General features: G+C 43.8%; 2 protein-coding genes and 1 long non-coding RNA gene across 52 annotated transcripts in view; 2 read left to right on the forward strand and 1 right to left on the reverse strand.

The window, feature by feature from the left end:
• LOC310664289 overlaps positions 1-23188 on the forward strand; it is a 258524-nt gene that overhangs the window by 61914 nt on the left and 173422 nt on the right. The window lies entirely within an intron of this gene.
• On the forward strand, positions 394-8030 carry FBXL22 (F-box and leucine rich repeat protein 22). Its single transcript, XM_083413207.1, has 2 exons — positions 394-1773; positions 6647-8030. Exons 1-2 carry the CDS (start codon positions 1439-1441, stop codon positions 6990-6992), a joined length of 681 nt encoding a protein of 226 aa, XP_083269333.1. The 5' UTR covers positions 394-1438; the 3' UTR covers positions 6993-8030.
• Positions 7934-23188, reverse strand: part of HERC1 (HECT and RLD domain containing E3 ubiquitin protein ligase family member 1) — a 111750-nt gene continuing 96495 nt past the window's right edge. For 33 of the 50 annotated variants that reach the window (XM_083412901.1, XM_083412902.1, XM_083412888.1 and 30 more), the window contains 15 exons: positions 22679-22817; positions 21873-22054; positions 20901-21056; positions 20048-20170; positions 18813-18915; positions 17360-17529; positions 16679-16817; positions 16119-16288; positions 15137-15327; positions 14703-14868; positions 12977-13053; positions 11815-12067; positions 11397-11549; positions 10055-10360; positions 7934-8569 (listed from right to left, as the gene is read on the reverse strand). In XM_083412901.1, coding sequence (XP_083269027.1) covers positions 8384-8569; positions 10055-10360; positions 11397-11549; positions 11815-12067; positions 12977-13053; positions 14703-14868; positions 15137-15327; positions 16119-16288; positions 16679-16817; positions 17360-17529; positions 18813-18915; positions 20048-20170; positions 20901-21056; positions 21873-22054; positions 22679-22817 — 2514 coding nt within the window. In that variant the 3' untranslated portion in view covers positions 7934-8383. The remainder of the gene's footprint in view (positions 8570-10054; positions 10361-11396; positions 11550-11814; positions 12068-12976; positions 13054-14702; positions 14869-15136; positions 15328-16118; positions 16289-16678; positions 16818-17359; positions 17530-18812; positions 18916-20047; positions 20171-20900; positions 21057-21872; positions 22055-22678; positions 22818-23188) is intronic. The other 17 variants (XM_083412897.1, XM_083412896.1, XM_083412891.1 and 14 more) reach the window with 1 other exon arrangement.

Consider the following 23188-nt stretch of genomic DNA (forward strand, 5'->3'; position numbering starts at 1 on the left):
GGCTGCACGGGGCTGAAGGGGAAGGCAAAACAGCGAGCGGGATGGATCCCACTCGCTGCCTTTGCCTTCTCCCATAGCCGCGCGCAACCCCTCTGCAAGGAGAGGCTGCACGGGGCTATGGATTCTTTAGCCCCACGGAGCCTCTCCCAGGAGGTAGAGGCTGCACGGGGCTGAGGGGGAAGGCAAAACAGCGAGCGGGATCCATCCCGCTTGCTGCTTTGGCTTGCTCCATAGCTGCGCAACCCCTCTGGCAGGGAGAGGTTGTGTGCAGCCTGTACGCTGCTCTTTGGGGCTTGGGGGGGGGAAATATTTTTTTCTTGATTTCCCCCCCCCTTAAAACTGGGTGCGCCCTATGGTCCGGTGCGCCCAATGGTGCGAAAAATACGGTAATTTTTGCCCAGATCTTTTCTTCTCACAGGCTGGGTCTGTCTGTCCTTGGAGATGTTTAAATATAACAAAGGCCAAGCTGGAGCCCTGGGTGCCAGAGCAGGTGCCTTAAAGCAGCTTCTGGCTGGCAGTAGCTCGTCACACCCAAGCAATGGGAAGGTGGGCTTCAGTTCTGTAGTTTTTCATCCAGGCAGGCAGCAAGGTAGGAGGGCAGAACTACTTCACAAATGACTGGGTGAACCTTTTAACTCATAACCAAGCTCAGAACTCTCATCATTTCTTGGACGTCTCTGGAAATTTCCTCTACTTCTCATCTCTGTTTAACCAAATACATGAACTATGTAGCTGAAGTGTCCCATTCTGCAACATGATGAGACCTTCACAACAAAAAATAACAGAACCTGCCCCCCCCCCCAAGCTAGCAATAACCACTCCATCATTTGAGAGCTACTGACTTAAGTAATGACTGCATCCAGCTGTTGTCCAGCATACTAAGTGCTGCTCATCCAGGGCTTTGAAGCAGAGAGTCTTAAACTTGCATTGTAGAATCTCAGTGGATTTATATAGTGTGTAAATCTTGGCTGTCTCCCCCATGCGGGCTGCCTTTGGTGCACAGCCATTCTTTGAAATCAGGAGCTGCCCTGGTATGATGTGAACCAGCTTCAGACCTTTTACAGGGGAAGCAGTGGCTTTATCCATCATGTGACATAAACAGAGGGGTGGGCTGGGAAGCGCTCTAAACAAGCAGAAACCACCTCCTAAACATGAATAGTCTCGGAGGCAAATAAATCCTTTTAAGGCAAGATTTGACTAAACTAAGCCATTTTGCTCCTGCTCTAGCCATTCCATGGGGAGAAGAGACTGAGTCTGCAGCCAGCCTCCCCTTGATCCTTGCCCTTTTTTGAAACGCCTTTGCCAGCTGGCAGCCAAAAATAGCTTCCATTCCACACCATATTTGTGCAAGAGACCAGAAGTGACTTGGAAGCCGTTCAGGCCTCCTGTCTTGCTGCTGAAACATACAATACCTTTTCCCTACAGCCACTCAGTGGCAATGCATATCACACAGATGAATTGGGAATGCCTTCTGCACATCTTCTCATTTTTGGATAAAAAGAGCAGGAAAAATTTAGCCCAGACTTGCGTCAAGTTGTTCAGGGTCTTTCAGGATCCCTCGTTATGGCCTCTGCTGCATTTTCATTCTCCTGCAGAACTGACCAAGAACAACTTTGTTCTGGGACCAGCCTTGCGCCATCTCTCCATCTGCTGGCATTCCAGCCAAGTCAAAGTGTGCAACGTTGAGAACTGGATGAAGAGCACCTTGCAGCAGAACATCTGCAAGACCCACGAGCACATAGTCAATAACTTTTTACAACAAGTTTGCAACAGGTAAGTTCTTGGGCTGTGAAATGCTTCATAAAACGGGTGGCTTCTGTGATAGATGGGAGTTGCATAGGCTGCAGTTGTACGATCTGATTCCTCTTAGATTTTCTGCGGTTTCGCATCAGAATCACAGTACTTTTGTTTACATGCATTTCTTGAGTACTCTTCAATCATTGTAACAGGCAGTACAACACAATATTTCTAGTAGGTGTCTTCCTATTCTTATCCCTTATCCCTTCTTATCCCCATGGGATCATTCCAACATCTTTTTAAGGTGAAAAAACCAAATCAAGCATAGCAGCCTTCTATGCTTTGGAATTTCCAGCATGTGCTTTACCTTGGCCAGCTACTCCAAGCAGTTTTCAAATGGATGTTATTGCCCTCCAGCTAAAGCAAACGAATTTTGGGCCCCTCCTTCATTTCACTGTAGGAAGATTAACTATTGAAAGCCTATGACAAGGTACAACTAATTCCACAGCTACAAAAAGGTCACTCCTTCCAGAGTGGGGAAAATACAAAAACCTGCTGGAAAGGAGAACACCCATAGAAGCAATCTCCTTGAAAAAAGGAAATATGGACTGAGACTGGGCAACACAGAGGTTTTGAACTTTACAGACCAAGAGGCAAAGCTTAAGAAATATGAGGACATTACAGAAGCAGGAAGGGAGTAGTTAAAATTGAATGAAATGTTCAAAATTAAAAAAAAAAATGGTTTTATGAACTCACAATTTGAAAGGGAGCTTATAGAGAACACAGAAAAATTGATTTCTAGAATGTATAAGTTGTTATTAGAGTGGGAAACAAAATATGGGCTGGTAAAACCAGGAATGATACATAAGGCAAGGGATATAGGATATAATAGTGAACTGAGTGCATGGGATAAACTATGGAACTAAAATTTACTGCATGTTATACATTAAAAGAGAATTATATGGGGAAACCCAGCCAGATGGTGGGGTAATAATAATAATAATAATAATAATAATTTCAAAAGTATGTATCTAGCACCTAGTAAGTTGCCGAAGATGTATAAGTCAGAACTAGATACTGCTGGAAGTGTAAGGAAAATTGAGGTACCTTCTACCATATGTGGTGGACATGTAAAGTAGTGAAAGGCTTCTGAGAGATGATTTATAATGAAATTATTTGGGGGGGGGGAAGGTTTTTTATAAAAATACCAGAAGCTGTTATTTTAGGAATAATTGGTTCAGATATACCCAGTGATCTGAAAAATATTTTAATGTATGCAACAACGAAAGCCTGAATGGTGTACGCTAAAAAATGAAAGGAGGGCACAATACCAACAAAGGAGGAATCACAGATGAAATTAATCTGTGGCCTAACTGATAGAATAACAGCAGGAACAAAAAGTCTTTAAAGAAGATTAGGAAAAAATTGTGGAGTATTTGAAAAATTATTGTAAGAAATTAAATTGTTAGCAGGATTAGAATAAATTTAGCAGTAAAATTATAAATGGAGGAAAAACTGGAAGAGAAAGAATAAGGAGTAATTAAAATATGCAACAGTAAAGGAGAAACTGGAATGAACCATGGAAGGGGAGGAAGGGAAGTTGACGTTTAATGTAGGGTTTGTTGATAGATAGAGTCGATAGATAAACATTCGTGCAGTAGTTATTGCATAGATGAGTACAGTTTGGTATTTCCTAGATATTTGTTCTAAGAAGGCTTCTGGTTTCTTTTAAAATGTGAGCTTAAATTTTTTTTGAGTTCGTTATATGCCAGATCTCCCTTTTTTGGACACATTTACAATTCCACCACATATAAATTAGCATATCCTCTATTTCTGAACACTTCCAACACAAGTTGGATCTTTTCTTGTACATTCTAGCGATTTTACTGGACGTCAGAAACCATCTGTAAGGTCATTTTTTGGATATTCTCTTTAATTGTGTAACATGCCAAAAAAATTATTGTCTTCCAGTTTTTCCCATGCAGATAGCTCGATATCATGTCCAATATCTGACACCCAGTGTATCATTGCAGCCTTCACTAACTCATCTTTTGTTTCCCATTCTAATAGGATTTGGTATATTCTTGGTAAGTTTCTTGTTGCTTCCTAATAGTGTTTTTTTCAAACTGACCCGCCTTCCACAAACCCTCCTTCTTTATCTCTCCTATATATCTTGCTTGAGTATACTGAAACCAGTGTGTGACTACTCCTGTTAGTAGCTCTCAATTTTTGAGTCTGGTAGTGTCATCCTTAAATTCCAGTAAGTCCTTATATGTCCCCCATTTTTACTCCAGATTGATCTTTTATTGCTACCACCTCTATTGGGGATACCCAGCATGGGTTCTTTCTTTCTATCAGGTCTCCATACATGTGTAGACTTCCTAATCATAACGTTGAAGCAGCCTTTATGTACTTTATAGTTGTTGTTTAGTCGTTTAGTCGTGTCCGACTCTTTGTGACCCCATGAACTAGAGCACGCCAGGCACTCCTGTCTTCCACTGCCTCCCGCAGTTTGGTCAAACTCATGCTGGTAGCTTCAAGAACACTGTCCAACCATCTCGTCCTCTGTCGTCCCCTTCTCCTTGTGCCCTCCATCTTTCCCAACATCAGGGTCTTTTCCAGGGTGGCCAAAGTCTTGGAGCCTCAGCTTTAGGATCTGTCCTTCCAGTGAGCACTCAGGGCTGATTTCCTTAAGAAAGGATACGTTTGATCTTCTTGCAGTCCATGGGACTCTCAAGAGTCTCCTCCAGCACCATAATTCAAAAGCATCAATTCTTCAGCGATCAGCCTTCTTTATGGTCCAGCTCTCACTTCCATACATCACTACTGGGAAAACCATACCTTTAACTATACAGACCTTTGTTGGCAAGGTGATGTCTCTGCTTTTTAAGATGCTGCCTAGGTTTGTCACTGCTTTTCTCCCAAGAAGCAGGCGTCTTTTAATTTTGTGGCTGCTGTCACTATCTGCAGTGATCATGGAGCCCAAGAAAGTAAAATCTCTCACTGCCTCCATTTCTTCCCCTTCTATTTGCCAGGAGGTGATGGGACCAGTGGCCATGATCTTAGTTTTTTTGATGTTGAGCTTCAGACCATGTTTTGCGCTCTCCTCTTTCACCTTCATTAAAAGGTTCTTTAATTCCTCCTCACTTTCTGCCATTAAGGTTGTGTCATCTGCATATCTGAGGTTGTTGATATTTCTTCCGGCAATCTTAATTCCAGTTTGGGATTCATCCAGTCCAGCCTTTCACACAATGAATTCTGCATATAAGTTAAATAAGCAGGGAGACAATATACAGCTTTGTCGTACTCCCTTCCCAATTTTGAACCAATCAGTTGTTCCATATCCAGTTCTAACTGTAGCTTCTTGTCCCATATAGAGATTTCTCAGGAGACAGATGAGGTGATCAGGCACTCCCATTTCTTCAAGAACTTGCCATTGTTTGCTGTGGTCGACAAAGTCAAATGCTTCTGCGTAGTCAATGAAGCAGAAGTAGGTGTTTTTCTGGAACTCTCTAGCTTTCTCCATAATCCAGTGCACATTTGCAATTTGGTCTCTGGTTCCTCTGCCCCTTCAAAATCCAGCTTGCACTTCTGGGAGTTCTCAGTCCACATACTGCTTAAGCCTGCCTTGTAGAATTTTAAGCATAACCTTGCTAGTGTGTGAAATGAGTGCAATTGTGTGGTAGTTGGAGCATTCTTTGGCACTGCCCTTCTTTGGGATTGGGGTTCTACACAGGATGGATTGTTCTATGCAGCCAGCCTGAGGTCTGTCAAGCAATTCTCCCAACTCCTGGAGCAGCTGAAAGACTAACAAATATTAGGGCATAAGATGCCCTTACATTAACAGGGTCCATTCACACAGATTGGTATTGAACAGCAGAAAAGCTTCAGTAGCCAATCTGTGTATGCACCCTCCTCTTAGGTTGCTGAATGGTGAAGTCTTCCTAAGACTGCAAGGCAGAGAAGCAGCCTCCATGCACTTGTGGTTGCTATGTTCTGCCTCTAGCTACCAGTTATCAGGAAACATCAGGAGGGCTTCTGCTCTCTTGCTGGACAGAATGCAAGCAGGGAATGCAGTAAGATGATAGGTCTCTGGTCTGATCCAGCAGGTTCACTTTGCATGACTTTCCCTCACTTCAGTTGGAATAACCTTCCCAGTATGTTTAACTAGCTTATATTTGATATGTTCTAAATAATTTGAGGTTAGCTAGATTATAATATTGGGAGATGCTGAAGAGGGATATTCCCTATTGGTCTGATGCTGCAAACGCAAGAGTTTTATGGAAGCTAATGGATTAAAATTTATTCTGGCATGAGCTTTCTGGAGCAGGGAAAGGGAATTCATGGCTTAAATAAAAAATTATCACCATCATCATCATAGCCAAACTGAAGCTCCCAAATTAGCCACCCTGGAATTAGAAAGTCCACTTGATTAGATGCTTGAAGCATTATCCTAAGTTATATCCATAGCTATACATACATGGTTTGGAGAGGGTTTTGTAATAATAATAATAATAATAATAATAATAATAATAATAATAATAGTTGTTGTTGTTGTTATTATTATTATCATTATTTAAAAAATTATACCCCGCCCATTTGGCTGAGTTTCCCCGGCCACTCTGGGCGGCTTCCAATCATGTGTTAGAAACTTCCCTAAACAGGGAAGTTGTACGTTAGAGAGAAATTAATGGTCACTGTTAATGCAATTTGTTACTGTATTCTATGGGCTATTTGCTCCTAGAGAACATGGTCAGTATAAAGTCTCATTTGAAATAGTGCTATGTTTTCTGCTTCATATAGATATGGGCCAGAGTTTGAATTGGCTTCAGTGGAGTGAAGGGTAGAGGACTTTAGCACTGTGTGGCTTACGTTTTACTTTGCTAACCTATAGCATTCATTCTTTCAGATGCCCAAACTTGCTGTCTTTGAAGCTGTCTGGATGTGGCCATGTCACAGATGACTGTATCACACTGCTTCTGATGAGCTGCTCCTGTCTGAACACTCTCCAACTTGAAAACTGTGTCCAGATAACTGACAGGACTTTGGAAGCTGTAATCTTCTATGCTACATCTTTAGAAATTTTACATGTGGACTTCTGCAGGAATATAACTGAGGCTGGTTTGCAGCACGTCCGTAAAAATCGTCCATTGCTCTCTCTAAAAGCAGAGAGAAGTGCAGACATGATCCCAGACAAAAAGCCAGGCAGCAACTCGCCTGCAGAAAGAGCGTTCAAGAAGCTGCTGTGGCACTAAGCCAAGAGAGAAGCTGCCGGGCTCTGTGCTCTTTCTGTTGTGAGATGGTGACCTTGCACATACAGGCACCTAGCTGTTCTCATGCACAAACTCACTAAATTGTGAGAATGGCAAAGCCCTGGAGTTAGGTACTCAGAACTAGCAACCTCACAGCTGACTGAAAAGTTTGCAGAGCCAGAGAAATTTGTGAAGTGGGGTGTGTGGAACAGTTCCTGATGGTTTGGGAACATTAAGTGTTCAATTTCATAAAGTGCTTTGGCTTTTGTGCTTTTTTTTTTTTAAGATTACTTAGTAAGATCCAGAAAGAACCCGCTCTTGATGTTTTGAGAATGCATTTTTTCCTCCATTTGGGCAGGGAACAACTGGGTCCCTCCAGCTGTTTGACACCAAGCTCTTCCCTGACCATTACTATACTGCCTTGGGCTGGTGTGAGTTGGAGGGTCACAGCTGCTTTATTTACTGGAATCTCAAAAATACCTCAAAAACTGACAAAGGAAATTGCTACCTTACAATGGCTTAAAGTCTACCGTGTCTCTTAGTGCAAATGATGTAAATCTATTAACTGCAATTCTTCACTACTCTTTACTTTTATGCTACCTTTCTTTGGACGCCCTCTCAGATTATCACTCCTCTGGGACTGCAACAAAAAGTAGCATTGCATCCACAGCTGCACAATTAGGACTAATTGTTGAGCCATAAGACAAAAGTGAGTGAACAAAGCACATGTCCTATTTTGATGTTCCAGCTCTCATTGGAAGTCCTGTAGTTTCATGTACCAGATTACAGAAGCCTCCATCCCGGTTTCAGCTGTCAACCTCATTTAAGGAAATTAATATACTGTGGAAGATTAGTTTTTAAAGACTTCTTACGACAAACTGGAGACCCAAATGGCAAGCCACGGTTCTGGGTCAGCACCATGTCAAATATTGACAAAACCACAATTCAGTTCTTGAATTTGCTTTATTTTCTCTGCATAAGGAACCCTGGACAGGCATTTCAAATTAAAACAAAAATAAATATATGAATATTCATGTAAAACTGTCCTTTCTAATGAACAATTATACACAATGTACAACTCTTCATGTTCACTGGGAGGGTTTACAAAATGTACCATTCCCAACAAAAATGCACCAGAAAGGCTCCATGCAAACTTATCAAAAGTGAACAAAAATATGGGGGGAGGGGGAGAAAACCCTTACTGATCTCACTTTTTGCATTTTTTTTTTGTTTACAGTCACAAAAAAATAAACACATCTAAGTTTTGTTACATTTAGAGTAACTAAAAAGGTGGCAGCTGTTTATGTTCCTAAAACATCTATTGTTACCATAAAATGGTGTCAACATTGAAATCTGACATGGGCGAAAAAGGCAGATGATTTTTGTCCACAGAGTTAATAATCTGTGTCTGAGCCCTCAGCGTTGTCCACATTTCGGGACAGCATGTAATTGTCCATATCTATAGACCTGCAATTGTTGATTGCATAGCGCAAACGCTCGGCCATGATTAGCTGACTGGAATAGGGTGGGAGCCTCAGTTGAAAGAAACAAGTCTGTGAGGTAGGCAAGCTGTCGTAAGGCTGTGGAGAGGAAGAGAAAGGAAGAAGATGGTTAAGCAGAAAGGAAGCAGCCTAGGCTGTTTGTTTTTTTAAGAACCCTCTTAAAAAAGTCAGAAAGGCCCAGCCAGGCAGGCTCCTCTTGGCTCCAAGGCCCCTCTTTCCCAACATTAACAAGTGGCAAGGTGAGAGGAAATAGCAGATAACACTGTATTTCCAGTTTTGTGCAATGAAGACTTCCAAACAAACTTGGATCCTCCACTGCTGACAGAAACTTTGGGGACCCAATATTTTTTATTCTTCCTGGTGTTAATGGTATTGTCATTGTTGTTGATATTAATATTCAAGGGGGGAAATACCTTCCCTTGAACCACCCCAAAGCTCAGGATTCTTCTCAAGATTCATATGAATCCAGTGTTCACTTCTAAAAACCACCCTTTTCAGAGTTTGCATTGGCAATGCAGGGACAGCTCAGGCAGGTATCTGTTTCACATCCTTTCCTCCCAACTCCCTCACTTTGCAATACATACTGGAGGACGGAAGCTGGCAGAGGAGTGTGTGGGGACCAAGATACTACGAGCCAGCCTGAAACTCATAGGGGGTGGGGTGGGAGATGTTGAGTGTGGGATTTCCAAACTGGCAATATGATTTGTGCTACCTCTCCCCCATTTCAAAAAAATATACCCTAAGAGAGATGCCTACAGCCCAGCTTCTAAAGATCACTTTCTATTCTATGGAGAGATCAAGATCCATTCTATACAGGCTAGAAAAGAAGATTTAAAAACAACTGGCTGTCATTGTGATAGGATGACAGGAAAGACACCCCCCACCCCACATTCTCCTGTAGATCCCCATCAGAGGCTTTTCGCCAACACCACACATCTCTCACCTCCCCAGAAGTTCCACAAACAGAACACAGGAGGAAAAGATCTCAATGGAACCAATAGGGGCTCTGCCAATTTAAAAAAAAGAGCTCCCATGTCCAACCTTCCTTGTGGGCTGGTGTTTGCTGCCTGCCCTATTCCTCTGATGGGCAACTTCATTAGTCCTTTGAATAGCTAAGTCTGGCATGTTGCCCCATCTAGCTGTGCTTCACCACAACCGGTTTTCCCCAAGGGAGCCTTGTTTCAAGCGAGAATTGAATGCCTTCATCTGCAGCATGGAGGAGGGAACCTGTGAGGGCCTCCCAAATGTTGCTGGGCTCCAATTCCCAGCAGCCGCAGTCAGTATGGCCAGTAGCTAGGGGTGATGGAGACAGACAACATCCGAAGGACCGCAGGTTCCCTGACCCTGATCTAGAGGAAGTTCTTCATCCACTCCCCTGCACAGGCTTTGTCAGTTCAAGATTAGCATTTACATAAACATTCTAAGTCAGCTAAGCCAGATCTCTTAGGCTACCTTCAGTTACAATATTACTTGTTCAAAAGTTTCAGTGTCCAGTGATTACTAGCTTTCTCTTGCCAGACTGAGGCAGGACAGCAATAAAGAGGAGGAAAAGTGGGACCTTACCCGATCGACCTTCATTATTTGGAAACGCTGAGAGATATCCGCTGTGTTAGCTGGCAGGCGAGATCTTCCTGACACAAACCTCATGAAAAGGACACGCTCCTCATTCGAAAACTCTTCCAGGGTGTGCCAAAACCACTGTACCAGCTGGTGCTGCTCATCAACCTCCCTGTACCGTACAACCTTCTTCAGAACTTCCACAGAAATTTCTGGCATTCCGCAGACCATCTGCTCCAACTGCTTAGCAGTCAGAAGAGAAAGCAAGGGGACTGGGACGATCCACGACATCCCTTCTCGCACTGCGGCCACCTGCAGCCCAGAGAGATGGATTTCAGTAGGTAGAGACACAGATCTCTACTTTGCAACTACACAATCCGAAGTACAGACAGTGAAAACACATTTGGGGATGGGTAGCTGGTAGCTCATGTAACTAAAATACATCCTCAAAAAGGGAACGCTAGGCCAGAAATGGTGTGACCTTGTGCGCAACTACTGCAGTGTTGTTAAAAGTCCCCCCCCCTTTTTTTGTTGTTCTAGCTTTTGGAGTTTTTTTTGTATCTGTTTTAGATCTTTTTGTGATTTGTGTGCAAATTGTTCAGTTTGGTTGTCTATTTCTTGATAATTATTTGTTTATGACTTATGTTGTAGCTATGTATTTCAAGTTGTAAGCTGCCTTGAGCATGGTTTGAACCGTGTAAAGGTGGCATATAAATAAAATTATATATGTATGTATGTACGTATGTACTACTTGAGAAAAACAGCAACACTAGATTCATTGTCAATGATCAAGTCACATTCCAAAAAAGGATATGCATTGAGTTCCGCATGTGTTTGGTAAGAAGCAGGTTTTATGGAGTACTTCCCTAAGAGAGAACTATATTCTTGCAATCGTAGACTAAAAACACTTTTGGTTGGCTCAAGTAACGTTAATGAAGTAGCATAGTGTGTTGTTGTTCTTGTTGTTGTTGTTAATTTCATAGAGTCTGCTTTTGAGCTTCACAGAGCTCAATGACAGGAAGAACTAGTCTTGATGTGGAACTTAAGAGCTTGCATACTCAAGCAGCACAGATTGGACTAACGGTGAGGTATCTTGCTAAATCTCTTTCTCCACTCTACTGTATCATTTAAAAATATTTTTCAAAACTATCTTCCAGATGCATCCAGGTGAGAGCCTATTTGACTATAAACTTTCAGAGGGCAAACCACTGGACCTCTGGATGCAGCAAAGTGACAACACTAAAGTATTCGTAATAGAAAGCAGTCACAAAACTAGGGAAATTTTTAAATTATAAACAGCTATTGAAAAAAAAAATTAAAATCTTATAAATACATCTGAGATTCTCACCTGACGGTCAATTTCATGGAGTCTGTACTCGATGGCCCTTTCCACGTACTCCTTTCGGTTTGAAAAAGTAAGTGGGATACTGTTCCCACCAGGGATTATGGGAACCATTTTTCCATCAGCACTCTGGCCAACAAATGAATCTAAAGGAATCATCTAATTGGAAAGAACAACACTTTTAACACTGGAGTTGTGGCCAACCTTCCAAAATGTCCATATTTATCATTTCACTACTACGCCTGGACTGATTTCCACCTTAGCCTAGATTTCAACTATGCATTCTTTTTACTTCTCATTCTACAAGTGCCCCCAAACTAAGTATATGACTTTCAACTCCAGGACCATGATCTTGCATGGCAGCATCTAGCATGCTGACTTCAGGAGGTGGAAACAGTTGGAAAGAGCTTACTGCTTATCCTACCTCATGGAAATTCTCTTCCGTAATCCCACTGTCTTCAATGTGAAGAATGCTGTTGAGGGTTTGCACATAGAGAAGATCCACCTCCTCCAAGTCCTCCAGAGTGAGTGGGATACAGCACAATTGCTTCCAGACCATGGGAGCCAAATGAAGATCTAAAGGCTTCTTGGTACGAATGGCCACACCCATCAGAATGCCCAGGAACTTGAACTGCATCAGATGTTCATCTGAGCAGGCAGAAGGGTTGAAGAGGAACCTTGAAAAGATACAAGGCACAGGAGTGATGTCAATACAGAGGCTTCACTAGAATGGTTACCCAAAGAGTCAGGATCTGAGGGTGTATCACAGGACTCAAGGGACTCTGCATCACTTAAGTGCAGTTTTGTGCCCAGAGATAAATACAGCACCTGCTTGCCCACCAGCTCAAAGCCTTGAGACTGTCATGGGCCAATCTGGTGAGGAATCTTATACGCCACAGTAAAAACTCCAAGCACAAACTTGTTCAAATTCCTTTTGAAGCCATTTGTGGCATAAGCCCTGAAATCTGGCACAAAATAATGTGAATAACCATTTTTAACATGCTGAAGTTGACGTAAGTTTATTTTATTTTCAATATTTTTATGTCATTCCATAAACACAAGATCAGTGTCCTTTGATTCTGCCATGTTGAGCTTATGTGACTGCATCAATAAGTGGGGGCATTTTACTGCATTATGTTCTATGAATAAGGGGTAGTTTTGTTTAAGACAACCCAGTCTCTTCTGGTTCAGTGGTGGAGTAATTTTCATGCAAACACCTTTTAAAGTGTTTAAATGAACTTTTATTCCAACAGCATACATAGCTGCTTTGCATGGCATGGGTTTGATCTACAAGCCGCTGTACAGTTCAGAGTCTGGGTTCTCTGACAGGGGGTTGCAAATATATCACTAGAGGGCAGCTGCAGATCCAACTCAGGCAATTACGTTCAGAATCCTGATTGCAATTAGCTGGCCTTCACCCAGTTGTCTACCTTTTACAGTCCAGAGCCAACATCCAACATTTTACTCCCCTTAATACCTAGGTGATTTTACTAAGATCACAGGGACTTCCCTCACTCATTTCAGCAGGGCCTGCCTTGAATTCAGAGACGAGCAGCCTTTAAAGAAGAGAACCCCTTGCCACTTACCGATCTCTGTTGTAGCCGACTTCAGCTGTTGCGTTTGGGGAAGGAATCAGGAGGTCTACCACACCAGTTTCAAGTTCCTTATAAATTAAGAAAGAGGGACGGAGAGAGCGAGAGCATTTAAGGCATTATCAAATCTGCCCAAGCATATAAAAGTACATGTTTCCATACTAGCTACAAGAAAAAGGGCCTTTGTAGACCTCACACGCACAAAATTAGTGGTGATTTGATTTAGAGAAACTCAGTCTCAGTGCTTCCAAACTGAATCATGGGACAGGCTTCATTTTCATTAAAAAATATTACAAAACTGTAATTCCATGCTAATGTATGGCATGCTGTAACTATGGAGCAGTAATAGCAGGTAGTGCTATTAGACAGGAATGCCGGGCGTGCTCTGGTCCATGGGGTCACGAAGAGTTGGCCATGACTAAACGACGACAACAACAACAATAGCAACTGTTCGGTCCCTGCTCCTGCCATCCTAGCAGTTCGAAATCACGTCAAAGTGCAAGTAGATAAATAGGTACTGCTCCAGCGGGAAGGTAAACGGCGTTTCCGTGTGCTGCTCTGGTTCGCCAGAAGCGGCTTAGTCATGCTGGCCACATGATCCGGAAGCTGTATGCCGGCTCCCTTGGTCAGTAAAGCGAGATGAGCGCCACAACCCCAGAGTCGGCCACGACTGGACCTAATGGTCAGGGGTCCCTTTACCCTTTACCTTTTTAAGGTCCACAATAGACAGGGTCAATACAAAGTATTTTTCTGGCTGGGAAAACGCTTGCTGCACCCACAAGAAGCCAGAATTTACAAGGAGCAAAATCCAACAAGGAAGTTCTCATGGGTGTGAGCCAGAGCTGCAAAAGCACACTTCTCTGGGGTGGGGCCATGTGGTCTCCCCAAGTAAGATCTCTCTGTGTTTCTCTTTGCTGCCTTTAACAATATTGATTATTCTGTAGGAGTATTGGATCCCACGTGGTGCTGGTGCACCCCACCTGACCTTTTTAAAACCTCATTTTAACTATGTTGAAATTGGGTTTAAAATCTTTTAAAAAATCATTGGCCTGCCCCCTTTCAGGGACAGATTTGGGGTAGGTGGCCCCCAAGGTGGCCCTGAGCTAATCAGCTTGTTCCAGGGAGCAACAGGGCAGATCTGGGAATCTGTGCATAGCCCTGCTGAACAGTCACCTATTTCTGGTAAACAAACAGGGCAGGGAGCCTCTATATGCAAATGGCCAGTTGCAGAGATTATGGAGTTTCCAGAAACACCTTCTTTGAATAAGTGCAGGTGTCCCTGGTTATGAGGAGGGCAGATCCCACTGAGAAGCAAGCCATACCTGCCCCCTCGTGGGGATGCCACAGAGTGGCATGCAAGAACATGGGAGACACATTTCTGCTACCTGACTGGCCAACATTATCTCAGCCTGGCTGCTTTCAGTCCCATGGAAGGTCCTCTTATCATAGACTGCCACTCTTTTTATTAGATCTATATAGCTATATAAAACTACCGATTTGTTAACCTGCAAAATACCCTCACTTCACACATTTCAGAATCCTGCCATAAGTAAAAAATGCTGGACTATAATATCACTTTCCAACTCAACAAACCCATTTCCATTCTAAAACAGACTGGCATTTAATTCAGAATTTTCATCAAGCCAAGGACACATGCGCAGGAGATAAGATTTTGAGGAAGAAACTGAAACCACTTAAAACTCTATTGAAAATCAAATACCTGGCACATTTCAGTAATTGTGTCATCGAAGACGCCGCCTGCATCATCAGCACCTTCCCCCACTAATTTCACCTTCCAGGCACGAGAGGGCAGGCGAAGGTCCGATGCATTCAGCTTCACAACTTGCCTTGCGATTTGAACAAAAATAGGCTTACATTTCCGACCTCTGGGGGGGGAAAAAATCTGTTAGCTTCAACCAAACTTGCTTGGAGGAAAACAAAAACTACAAGCACTGATTCAGATATGAGGCTAAGCTAAACCATGACTTTGCTTGGGGTAGGGTAGCAGCAGGACCAGAGGGGAGAGCAGTAGCTGCAGTCTTTGCTCTGGGCACCCAAGTTTGCCCAGTTGCACTAAGCCATGGTTTTGCATAGTGTTCCATGCTGACTGGGTCCCTCCTACAACACCAGAAAGGAAGAAAAATGCAGCCTGACCTTGTTGAGATCCTTTTGACGGTTATCTGTGGCCCATAGTTTTTCCCCTGAACCATGGTTTTTCCAATGGAGCGGACCATAGGGAGGGTGTAAACTCTCGGTGCAAGTAACGGCCTCAGTTGCCCTTGAACAATCCCCCATGTCCCAGCATTGTAATGGGATGTGCTGTTCTGTAAGAAAAGGAGGACCGCCTGCTTGAGGTCAACAGGCTCTCCAGCCCCAGTGCTTGCTTGCTTGCTTGCTTGCCTGCCGGCCAACCTCCCTCCCTCAGAACAGCGGACTGGGCTGGAGTCCCTGCTGCTCCTAAAAGAGACACCACTGTAGGAGCCACACACAGCAAACATCCCCTTCACAATACTGGCAAACCAAACAGCAAGTTGCAGGAAGGGGGCTCCCCCCCCCCAGCTTAGCCCCTTAACTCAGCCTGCAGCCAGTTTTCCTCTATGGAGTATGAGGCAAAGTGCTTCTGGGACTGGGCAGACCAGCCTCTCTGGACAAGAATCCTGAGGGTGGAGGGGCTGAATTGCACTTGACTTCTCTCCCCCCCCCCCACCTTCCATTGTAATTATGGTGACCTCCTTAGAAACGTTGCGTAGGTGTAATTTATTTCCAAGCCTCACTTTCCATTTATATATTTAAGCAAAAGCATTTAAAGATATTGACACTTCAAGACTTGGCTTTGACACCAAAGGGCACAATGCATAGAAGGTTTGCCTATATGAGCTTTCATGATGTGAGCTGAGGTTGTGCAAGAGACAACACAACTGTGCACCTCCACAGCCCCCAATCACACAAGCAGAGCATGCAAGCTGCCCAATGAATTAGCTCATTCTTTTAGGGAGGTGTGAGTGGGATGACTAGCTGCTAAAAAGATTACTATACACAAGAGATTATGCAGCAGTGTAACTAAGGTTTTATTGGAGTGAGATTTTATAAGCTTAAGAATACACCTGTGACAAGGTTATAAATTACGGAACTTTACCTGGTTATTGGGACTAAGATTCAGCAACCTCCATGAGGAGTACATGAGGTCTGAGAAATGGTACAGCAGCCTCAGTCTTGCCCTTACGGTGTGGATGCTCACTTCCTTCAGCGCCCCATACTGAGGCGGGATGGCATCTGGCAAGCCAAGCTGCAAAGGCACTGAGACACCTGCCATCGGAATTAAGAGAAGGAAAGTGTGTGATCCTGCAGCCTCAAAGGCCTTGTGCATAGACAACCATTTCTGACAGGCCTGTAATGCCAACAAAATGGCACTGCTGGATCTTCAAAGGGGAAAGGGCAACAAAGTGCATGAAAGCACTTTTTTGTCAAAATATGACACAATATTATTGCTCATAAATCATATTGGTTGTGTAAATTACCACTAATTGGTGCTATCCTATCCTGCTCCTCTGTCAGCATCAAAAGTCTTAAGGACAGAAGAATCAGGACTCATGTAAATATTGCTTTGCCCCCCAACCTGGGATTGGCACTGCGGGGAAACGGCCAATACAGTCCTTGGCTGTCAGGTTCACTCGCAGCCTCAGCACCCTTCTTTACCTGGAGCTCGTGGTGGAACAGGTGGAGCTGTCCATGCGGCACTGTGGCATCGCCCTGCTGAAATCTGCCGGATGCTCTTCCCTTGCAAGAAGGTAATCAGCGTTGGCTCCCGGATGTGGTTGGTATGGCCCAGTCCAAGCTAGAAACCAGGAAGAGATTTGGAGAGCAGGAGGACTTATGTAACCCTCTAATGCATGCAGAAGAGCTGTCAAATACACAATTGGAGTTCTGGACTGGGAGCAGGTGGACAGGGAGATGCTACATTCAAATAAATGTGTCTCCTGGTTCAGGCATTAGATTGTGTGTTTGGTGAAAGGTGGATGGAGCAAAGGCTCATATACCTGGGACCGTTCCTTAATCTCACCATGCAGAAAGGTTTTGGGAATAAAGTAGCGACAGTAATCTAAAATGAAAGAGTGTTTAACTGAACATAGACTGTTTTGTGCGTGTTCAGTTGGCGCGTGCTGGTACATGAGCAGTTTTGGGCCTCAAAAGGGGGAGGAATGGGGCAGCGGTGGAGCAGCACTGGGGCAGGCTTAGGGGCACTACACCAATGCACAAAAGAGCCAGAACACAACCCCTGTGCAAATAGGGAGTTGCCTGTATTTTGCTCTTTTCATTCAAATGGCAGAAAAGGCAAACTTTTGGTGGTCAAAATTAGACTCTTCTCCTTCCACAGACCTGCCCTTCCGAGTTGCTTCCCCAGGCATAGACGTCCCCAGAGGCAGAGAGAGCGAGAGTGTGCTCTGCTCCAACAGCGACATCTTCAATGAAGACTCCTGACAAAGCTGGAACTTGCTGTGGACGGTTGTGGTTGCGGGCTCTCCCTTCTGGCAAGCCGATCAGCCGGTCTGGAACAGTACAAAATCTGGTCATGTGTCACAGGAAACAAGAGGGACTTCAAAGGGCGAAAGCAGAAAGAGAGAACTGTGGGCCTCTTTTCAGATCTAGCCTGGACAGTTTTTCAATCCCCGTCTGCGGCCTCTCCTCAACCCCACTATCCTTGCCCTGCCTCCCCCAAGTTTCTCCTGTCTCACTGCAACTTCCACATCTGACCACCACCAGAGAAAGAGAGAGGAGAGAGGAACAGCAAGCAAGCTTGGGAGCAAATAAAACTGATCACAGAATCCACAGCAGCAGGGTCCCTCAGAAAGATGCTTTAGCCACCGAACTCTGAGGTTTGGACTCCAAACTGGTACATGCATCCTTGCCTCCCAGTCTTTTCCATGCTGTTTGATCAGGACTGGCCCTACCATTAGGCAGAGTAAGACCACAGCCTCAAGCAATAGATGTCAAGGGAGGCAGCAGCCCCCATAATCACCCCTGGCTCCCCCAAGCTAACCTTCTCTGAGATCCCTCAGCCAGCCTGCTGCCCTCAGGCACAATGAAGGAGGATATCCCATTCCCCCTGTTGATGTCTGAGTGCCAGTGTGTATGTGGGATTCTGTATGTGGGGTGGGGGGTAGGTCATACTGCCATTTTCCTCAGGCAGCAAAATGGTTTCCTGTGAGCTGAAGGAGCACATGGCCTTTTTATGGTGGGGGTGGGTGGGGTAGGGAGAGGAGGAATGGATCTTTGTGTGTTTGTGCATATACTGATGGAAGGAATAGGTGACAGAAACAGTGTGGGGTGACTCTGACCCTGTCCATCACCTGCACGCTGCTGCCACCCATGAGAGAGCTAGATTGCAGGGAAGGTCCTTTGCTCCTATCTTGAAAAAGCAGTGTGTGGCACTGGCAGAGCAAATGCCTTTTGTGATCCAATGTGCACGTGCGGTAAGTGTCTCCAAAGCGACTGCAAATCCCACCCCAATTTGTGCTCAGATGATGTCCAGAAGAATTTTCTGAATGCTTTATCATTAAGTGAGCCAGTTTAACACACAACACATTGTTTAATTTTGAGGCTAAAATCTATTTGAGAAGTTTTGACAATCACTTTCTTACAATGGCATAACATCTCTTTCCAGGCAGACCACCCTGTGACTTGTAAGCCCTGTGATCCTTGGATGAAGGGCAGTACAATCAATCAATCAACCAACCAACCAACCAACCAACCAGTGATGGGCTATGGGAGGATGGGTGCTCTGAAGTGCATGGAAAGTTTGCACTATTGAGTAAGTGCCAACTAAGCTTACCTTGGCCAAATGTATAGACATGCCCGTCTTTCGTCAATGCAACTGAAAACTGGGTCCCACAGGCAACCTTTTTTATTCCAATTCCACAAAGAATATCTACTTTCTATGAAAAAAGATTAAAAGGTAAATTACTGCCATACTTTAATAACAGATCCACAGTGAAAAAACAAAACAAAAACCAGACAGTCAGACAGTACTTCTCAAACAGAAATTTAATTTATTTATTACAATATTTATAAACCACCTTTCAGGGCACACTGCAATTCAATCTCAATTCATTTTAAAATTCCAGCATCATACAAGTATATCCTTCTGCCCAATGGAAACAGAACTGCTTTGCATGCAAAAGCAATTAAGTTGCATTATCCTAATCTCAAAACTACTAAAACAAAAGCTGAATGCTCAAAAGACAGAGGTATTATGCGTGCCAAGGTCTGGAGACCCTGTTCTGGACAAGGTTGCACTCCCCTGAAATGAGCAGGGGGAGAAGACTCTAGCTTGTGAGCACCCTCAGAGGTGCGTCTAGCACCTTCACTGTATAGCTTCCAATGGATGCTTTAATGCGGACCTTTGATATCTTAGATATGGGTTTTCAGAATCCATTCACACTGTTCCTGTGACTAGTATATTTTAATTGTTTTAAATACTGAATTCTAAATTGTTGCAACTCACCCAGGAACCTGCTAGAGAAGGGTGGATAATACATTTAATAACAATATAGCTTCAGTATTTGTTTTTGTTTGCATGATTAATCTGGGATGCATACACATGATTTGCAGGACTCTGCAATGGCAGGCCGAGGTCTCAGATACTGAACTTGATTTTATGGTTCTGGGGTAAGAATTAATGGATGTTGCAGATACAAACTACTGTCAACGAACACTGTATTTTAGTTTTTGTTGTCTTTCTTATGTGCAGATTAATTTATCACTACCCTAAATGCCCTTCAACTGTGTACTTGTGTTTGTTAAATTAACTTTGTCAACTAAATGAGTTTTCTTTGGAAGCAAGCCCTGTTACATTCAGCAGACTGACTTCTGGGTCAACATACAGACGCTCAGATATTAGCCAGGGTTACTCATTTGAACGTCCCACTTTGAGATCCAAGGCAGGTAAATGCAAATCAACAAGTTCTATTGCTATAACAAAAAGACATGCAGAAAGAAAAGTACTGGTGTGTATTCAGAACATGCTTTTAGAGATATTATGGGAGAAATTACACAGAGGATGCTAACCTGCGGTGAGGATTTTGCAGTTGAGTTTCCCAAGCCCAGCTTCCCGTAGTCACCATCACCGAAAGCCCAAACCATTGAGCCATCTGTGGACACTACTATGGTGTGGTTTAGCCCACAGGCAACCTAGTATTGAAGAGTTAAACTTGTAATTAGGTTTCTACCGAAAACAAAAACAAGAAGTCTCAACTGACAGCTGCTTTGGGAAGAGGTTTTAGGAATATCACTGTAGCAGGTTCTTCCCCAGCCTGCTTTCAGCAGGAGTAGTAATGACGCCACAACCAGGGCCACTGGGGAGAATGAGCTGCAGCAGGCACCAAAGTGAGGACGTGGGAGGGCCTCCGTTCGTCATGCCTAACTATGCCACAAGACATCAGGCACATAAGGCCTACCCCCAGGACGGTAGAGAGGGCAGCCTCAAAAGCTCCAGGGCAGTTGCTCGGGCAACCTAGTCACTGTGTAAACAGCAGCATTTTAAAAAGGCCAGGCAAATGCTGATGCTGCTGACCCTACAGATATTGGAATCTTCAGAGCAGCTAAGTATCTCAACCAAGACACACCAACAACCACTTCAGGGAGTGCTGGTGGCCATATTCTGATCTCAAAGCACCTTGTACACAAAGGTGGAGGTAGAAATGTGAGCTACTACACGTGTAGAGTTTCTTTGGGGGGCAGGCTAGTAGTGGATTGTTGCTGCCTGTACACGTGCTTTGAACTACCTAACATTAAAATATGGGAACATGGTTGGGCAGGAATTTCCTCCTTCAAATTCCAGCCTGTAAAGTAGAAGTGCCTGTGGGACTGTGATGCAATCTGAGAGTGCACTTTAAACATATGAATGCAAATCAAGCCTGACCTCTCCTATCTGATAGCCTTCTAGTGCTGTCACTCTTTCAGGAAGCTTCTTGTTGGATGTGTTTCCTAATCCAAGTCGGCCGTAATCCCCATTTCCAAAGGTAAACAGTTTGCCATCTGCAGTCACCACAGCTGAATGCTTGAAGCCACAGGACATCTAGGGGGCAGACAGGAGAGGGGAGAGTGAATCAGAAGATCTTATGGTGAATGTCCTTTTTATTTATGAATATATCCAGAAATATTTAGAAACAGAGTCTGCAACAGTATACAAATATGTTATTTCCAACAGAACACATGGCCTCAGGGCTTCAAGAAAAGGAAGGTGATGGATTTGTGGATTTGTAGCCTTCACCCAAGGCACTCATTGTCTTTAGCTGTAAAGCTTACTGACTCAAACCTTTAAGGAATGTATCTTATGGATACATTTCTCAATTCCAGGACTGCATTTTAACTTTTGGCCCATCTGCTATAGTTTTTTGGGGGGTGAGAGGCAGTAGCTCATTGCCATGGGACCTGCATAAGGTGGCTTATGAACATATTGGAACAAAGTGGTTTCCACTCTCAGCAAGTGTGGGCTCCGGTTCTGCATGCAGATATTCTGCCTTACTACAATGTAGCAGGCTTGATGGATGCTTGATGTTTAGGCACGATTACCATGTTCTGACATAATCACATGGTGCATTTCTCTGTCCCAGCCCACTTATTGGCTGCCACCAACATGAAAACAGTAAGGGGACACAGAAGGAAAGAATGCTGAGAGAAGAATGAGAAGTGGAGTGCAGCTTTCAGTTGTCAGCCTGTGGCAGGGATAACACACCTGGTTCTATCCCAACCAGGTAAAAGGAAAACTTGACTCATTACCCAATGGGCCTGAATTCAGATTAAAGACTCCATTAATGCCTAAAAGAGCAATTGAGTCGATGCGACATCTAGTCTACTTTAAAACTAGGGAGAAATAACTGTTGCCTCAAACCTGCACCACTTCTTCTCCTTGCAAAGCCTCTATTTGTCTGGGTCGGCGCTGCCGGTCACTGTTTCCGTGGCCCAGTTTGCCATAATCTCCATCCCCCCAGCTGAAGACTTCACCACTCTCTGTCAAAGCCATGGAATGCCCATCAGATCCGCAAGATGTCACCAGCTGGGTCACAACAAAACCTACAGCACAAGAAGGAAAAAAGTGTCAGAATTATCCCAAAGCATAAGCAGCTTGTTGAGCCAAATGACCAAATAAGGCACAGCAGCATTCAGCAACCTGGTGCCCTTCTGATGTTTTGCACCGCACCTCCTATCAGCCAAATGACCGCAATTCCTATCAGCCCCAGCTAGGCCTGTGAGCCTATTTGCGTTCCCACCCACCCCACCCCCAGCCCATTTTCCCTGTTGTGTAACATTAGGGGACTACCACCTAATGTTGCAAAGGTGCATGAAAAATGCTTTGAGCACCTAAGAAAGTGATTATTATTATTTCAGCATTATACATAATTTTACTTGATCTGTTGCTCTGGGAAGAGATTATAGAAATATCAGCAATTAGGCTTTATAAGGAATCCCAACAACAAGCAAAACAAAACTGATTTGTCATTTGTGGAACTGACAAAAAGTGCTCAATGATTTTTGTTAAAATAAACCTATAAATCATGCCAGGACATATTGCTGCCTATTAAGCTCCCAAAATGAAATGCTGGTGTCCCAACAAAAAGTGAAACCATCTCAGTCTCATCAAATTAGTGAATAATGGGTTATGTCCCACACTCAGTGGATATATTTTTTCCTACTCACCTTGCAATGCTGAAATAACAGTGAGGACGTGAAGATCATCTGAGTTCCCTTGTCCCAGCCGACCATAACTTCCTTCTCCACAAGCCAAGACTGTTCCATTAGCTTGAATCACAAACGTACAGTTCTGGCCACAAATGACCTAATGCAATTAAGGAAAATGGAAAATACATAATTAAAAAAGCAAAACAAAAAAGATCCCATCCACCACTAAACAGGCACAAGCACAAAGACAGTAAGCTGATCTGTTCCTAATTCACACATTGACCATAAGCAGGGTTAAAATCATATTTGGAAAGGACCTCAGAGCACATCTAGTCCAACCCCCCGCTGCTGTTGCAGGATATAATAACCACACCTTGTAAACATGTGAGGGAATAGGGCAGCACTAAAGCCTACTCTCAGAAACCTGAATTGTGCACCCAAGTAACTTTTTATTGGCTCTTAAAGACTTCGGCATCAGCACAGCCTAGTCTCTAGAGCTTCCTCGTTTATGAAAAAGGTGGCTTGTAT

Source organism: Podarcis tiliguerta, assembly GCF_965153285.1.
Source record: "Podarcis tiliguerta genome assembly, chromosome: 14".
NCBI lineage: Eukaryota > Metazoa > Chordata > Lepidosauria > Squamata > Lacertidae > Podarcis > Podarcis tiliguerta.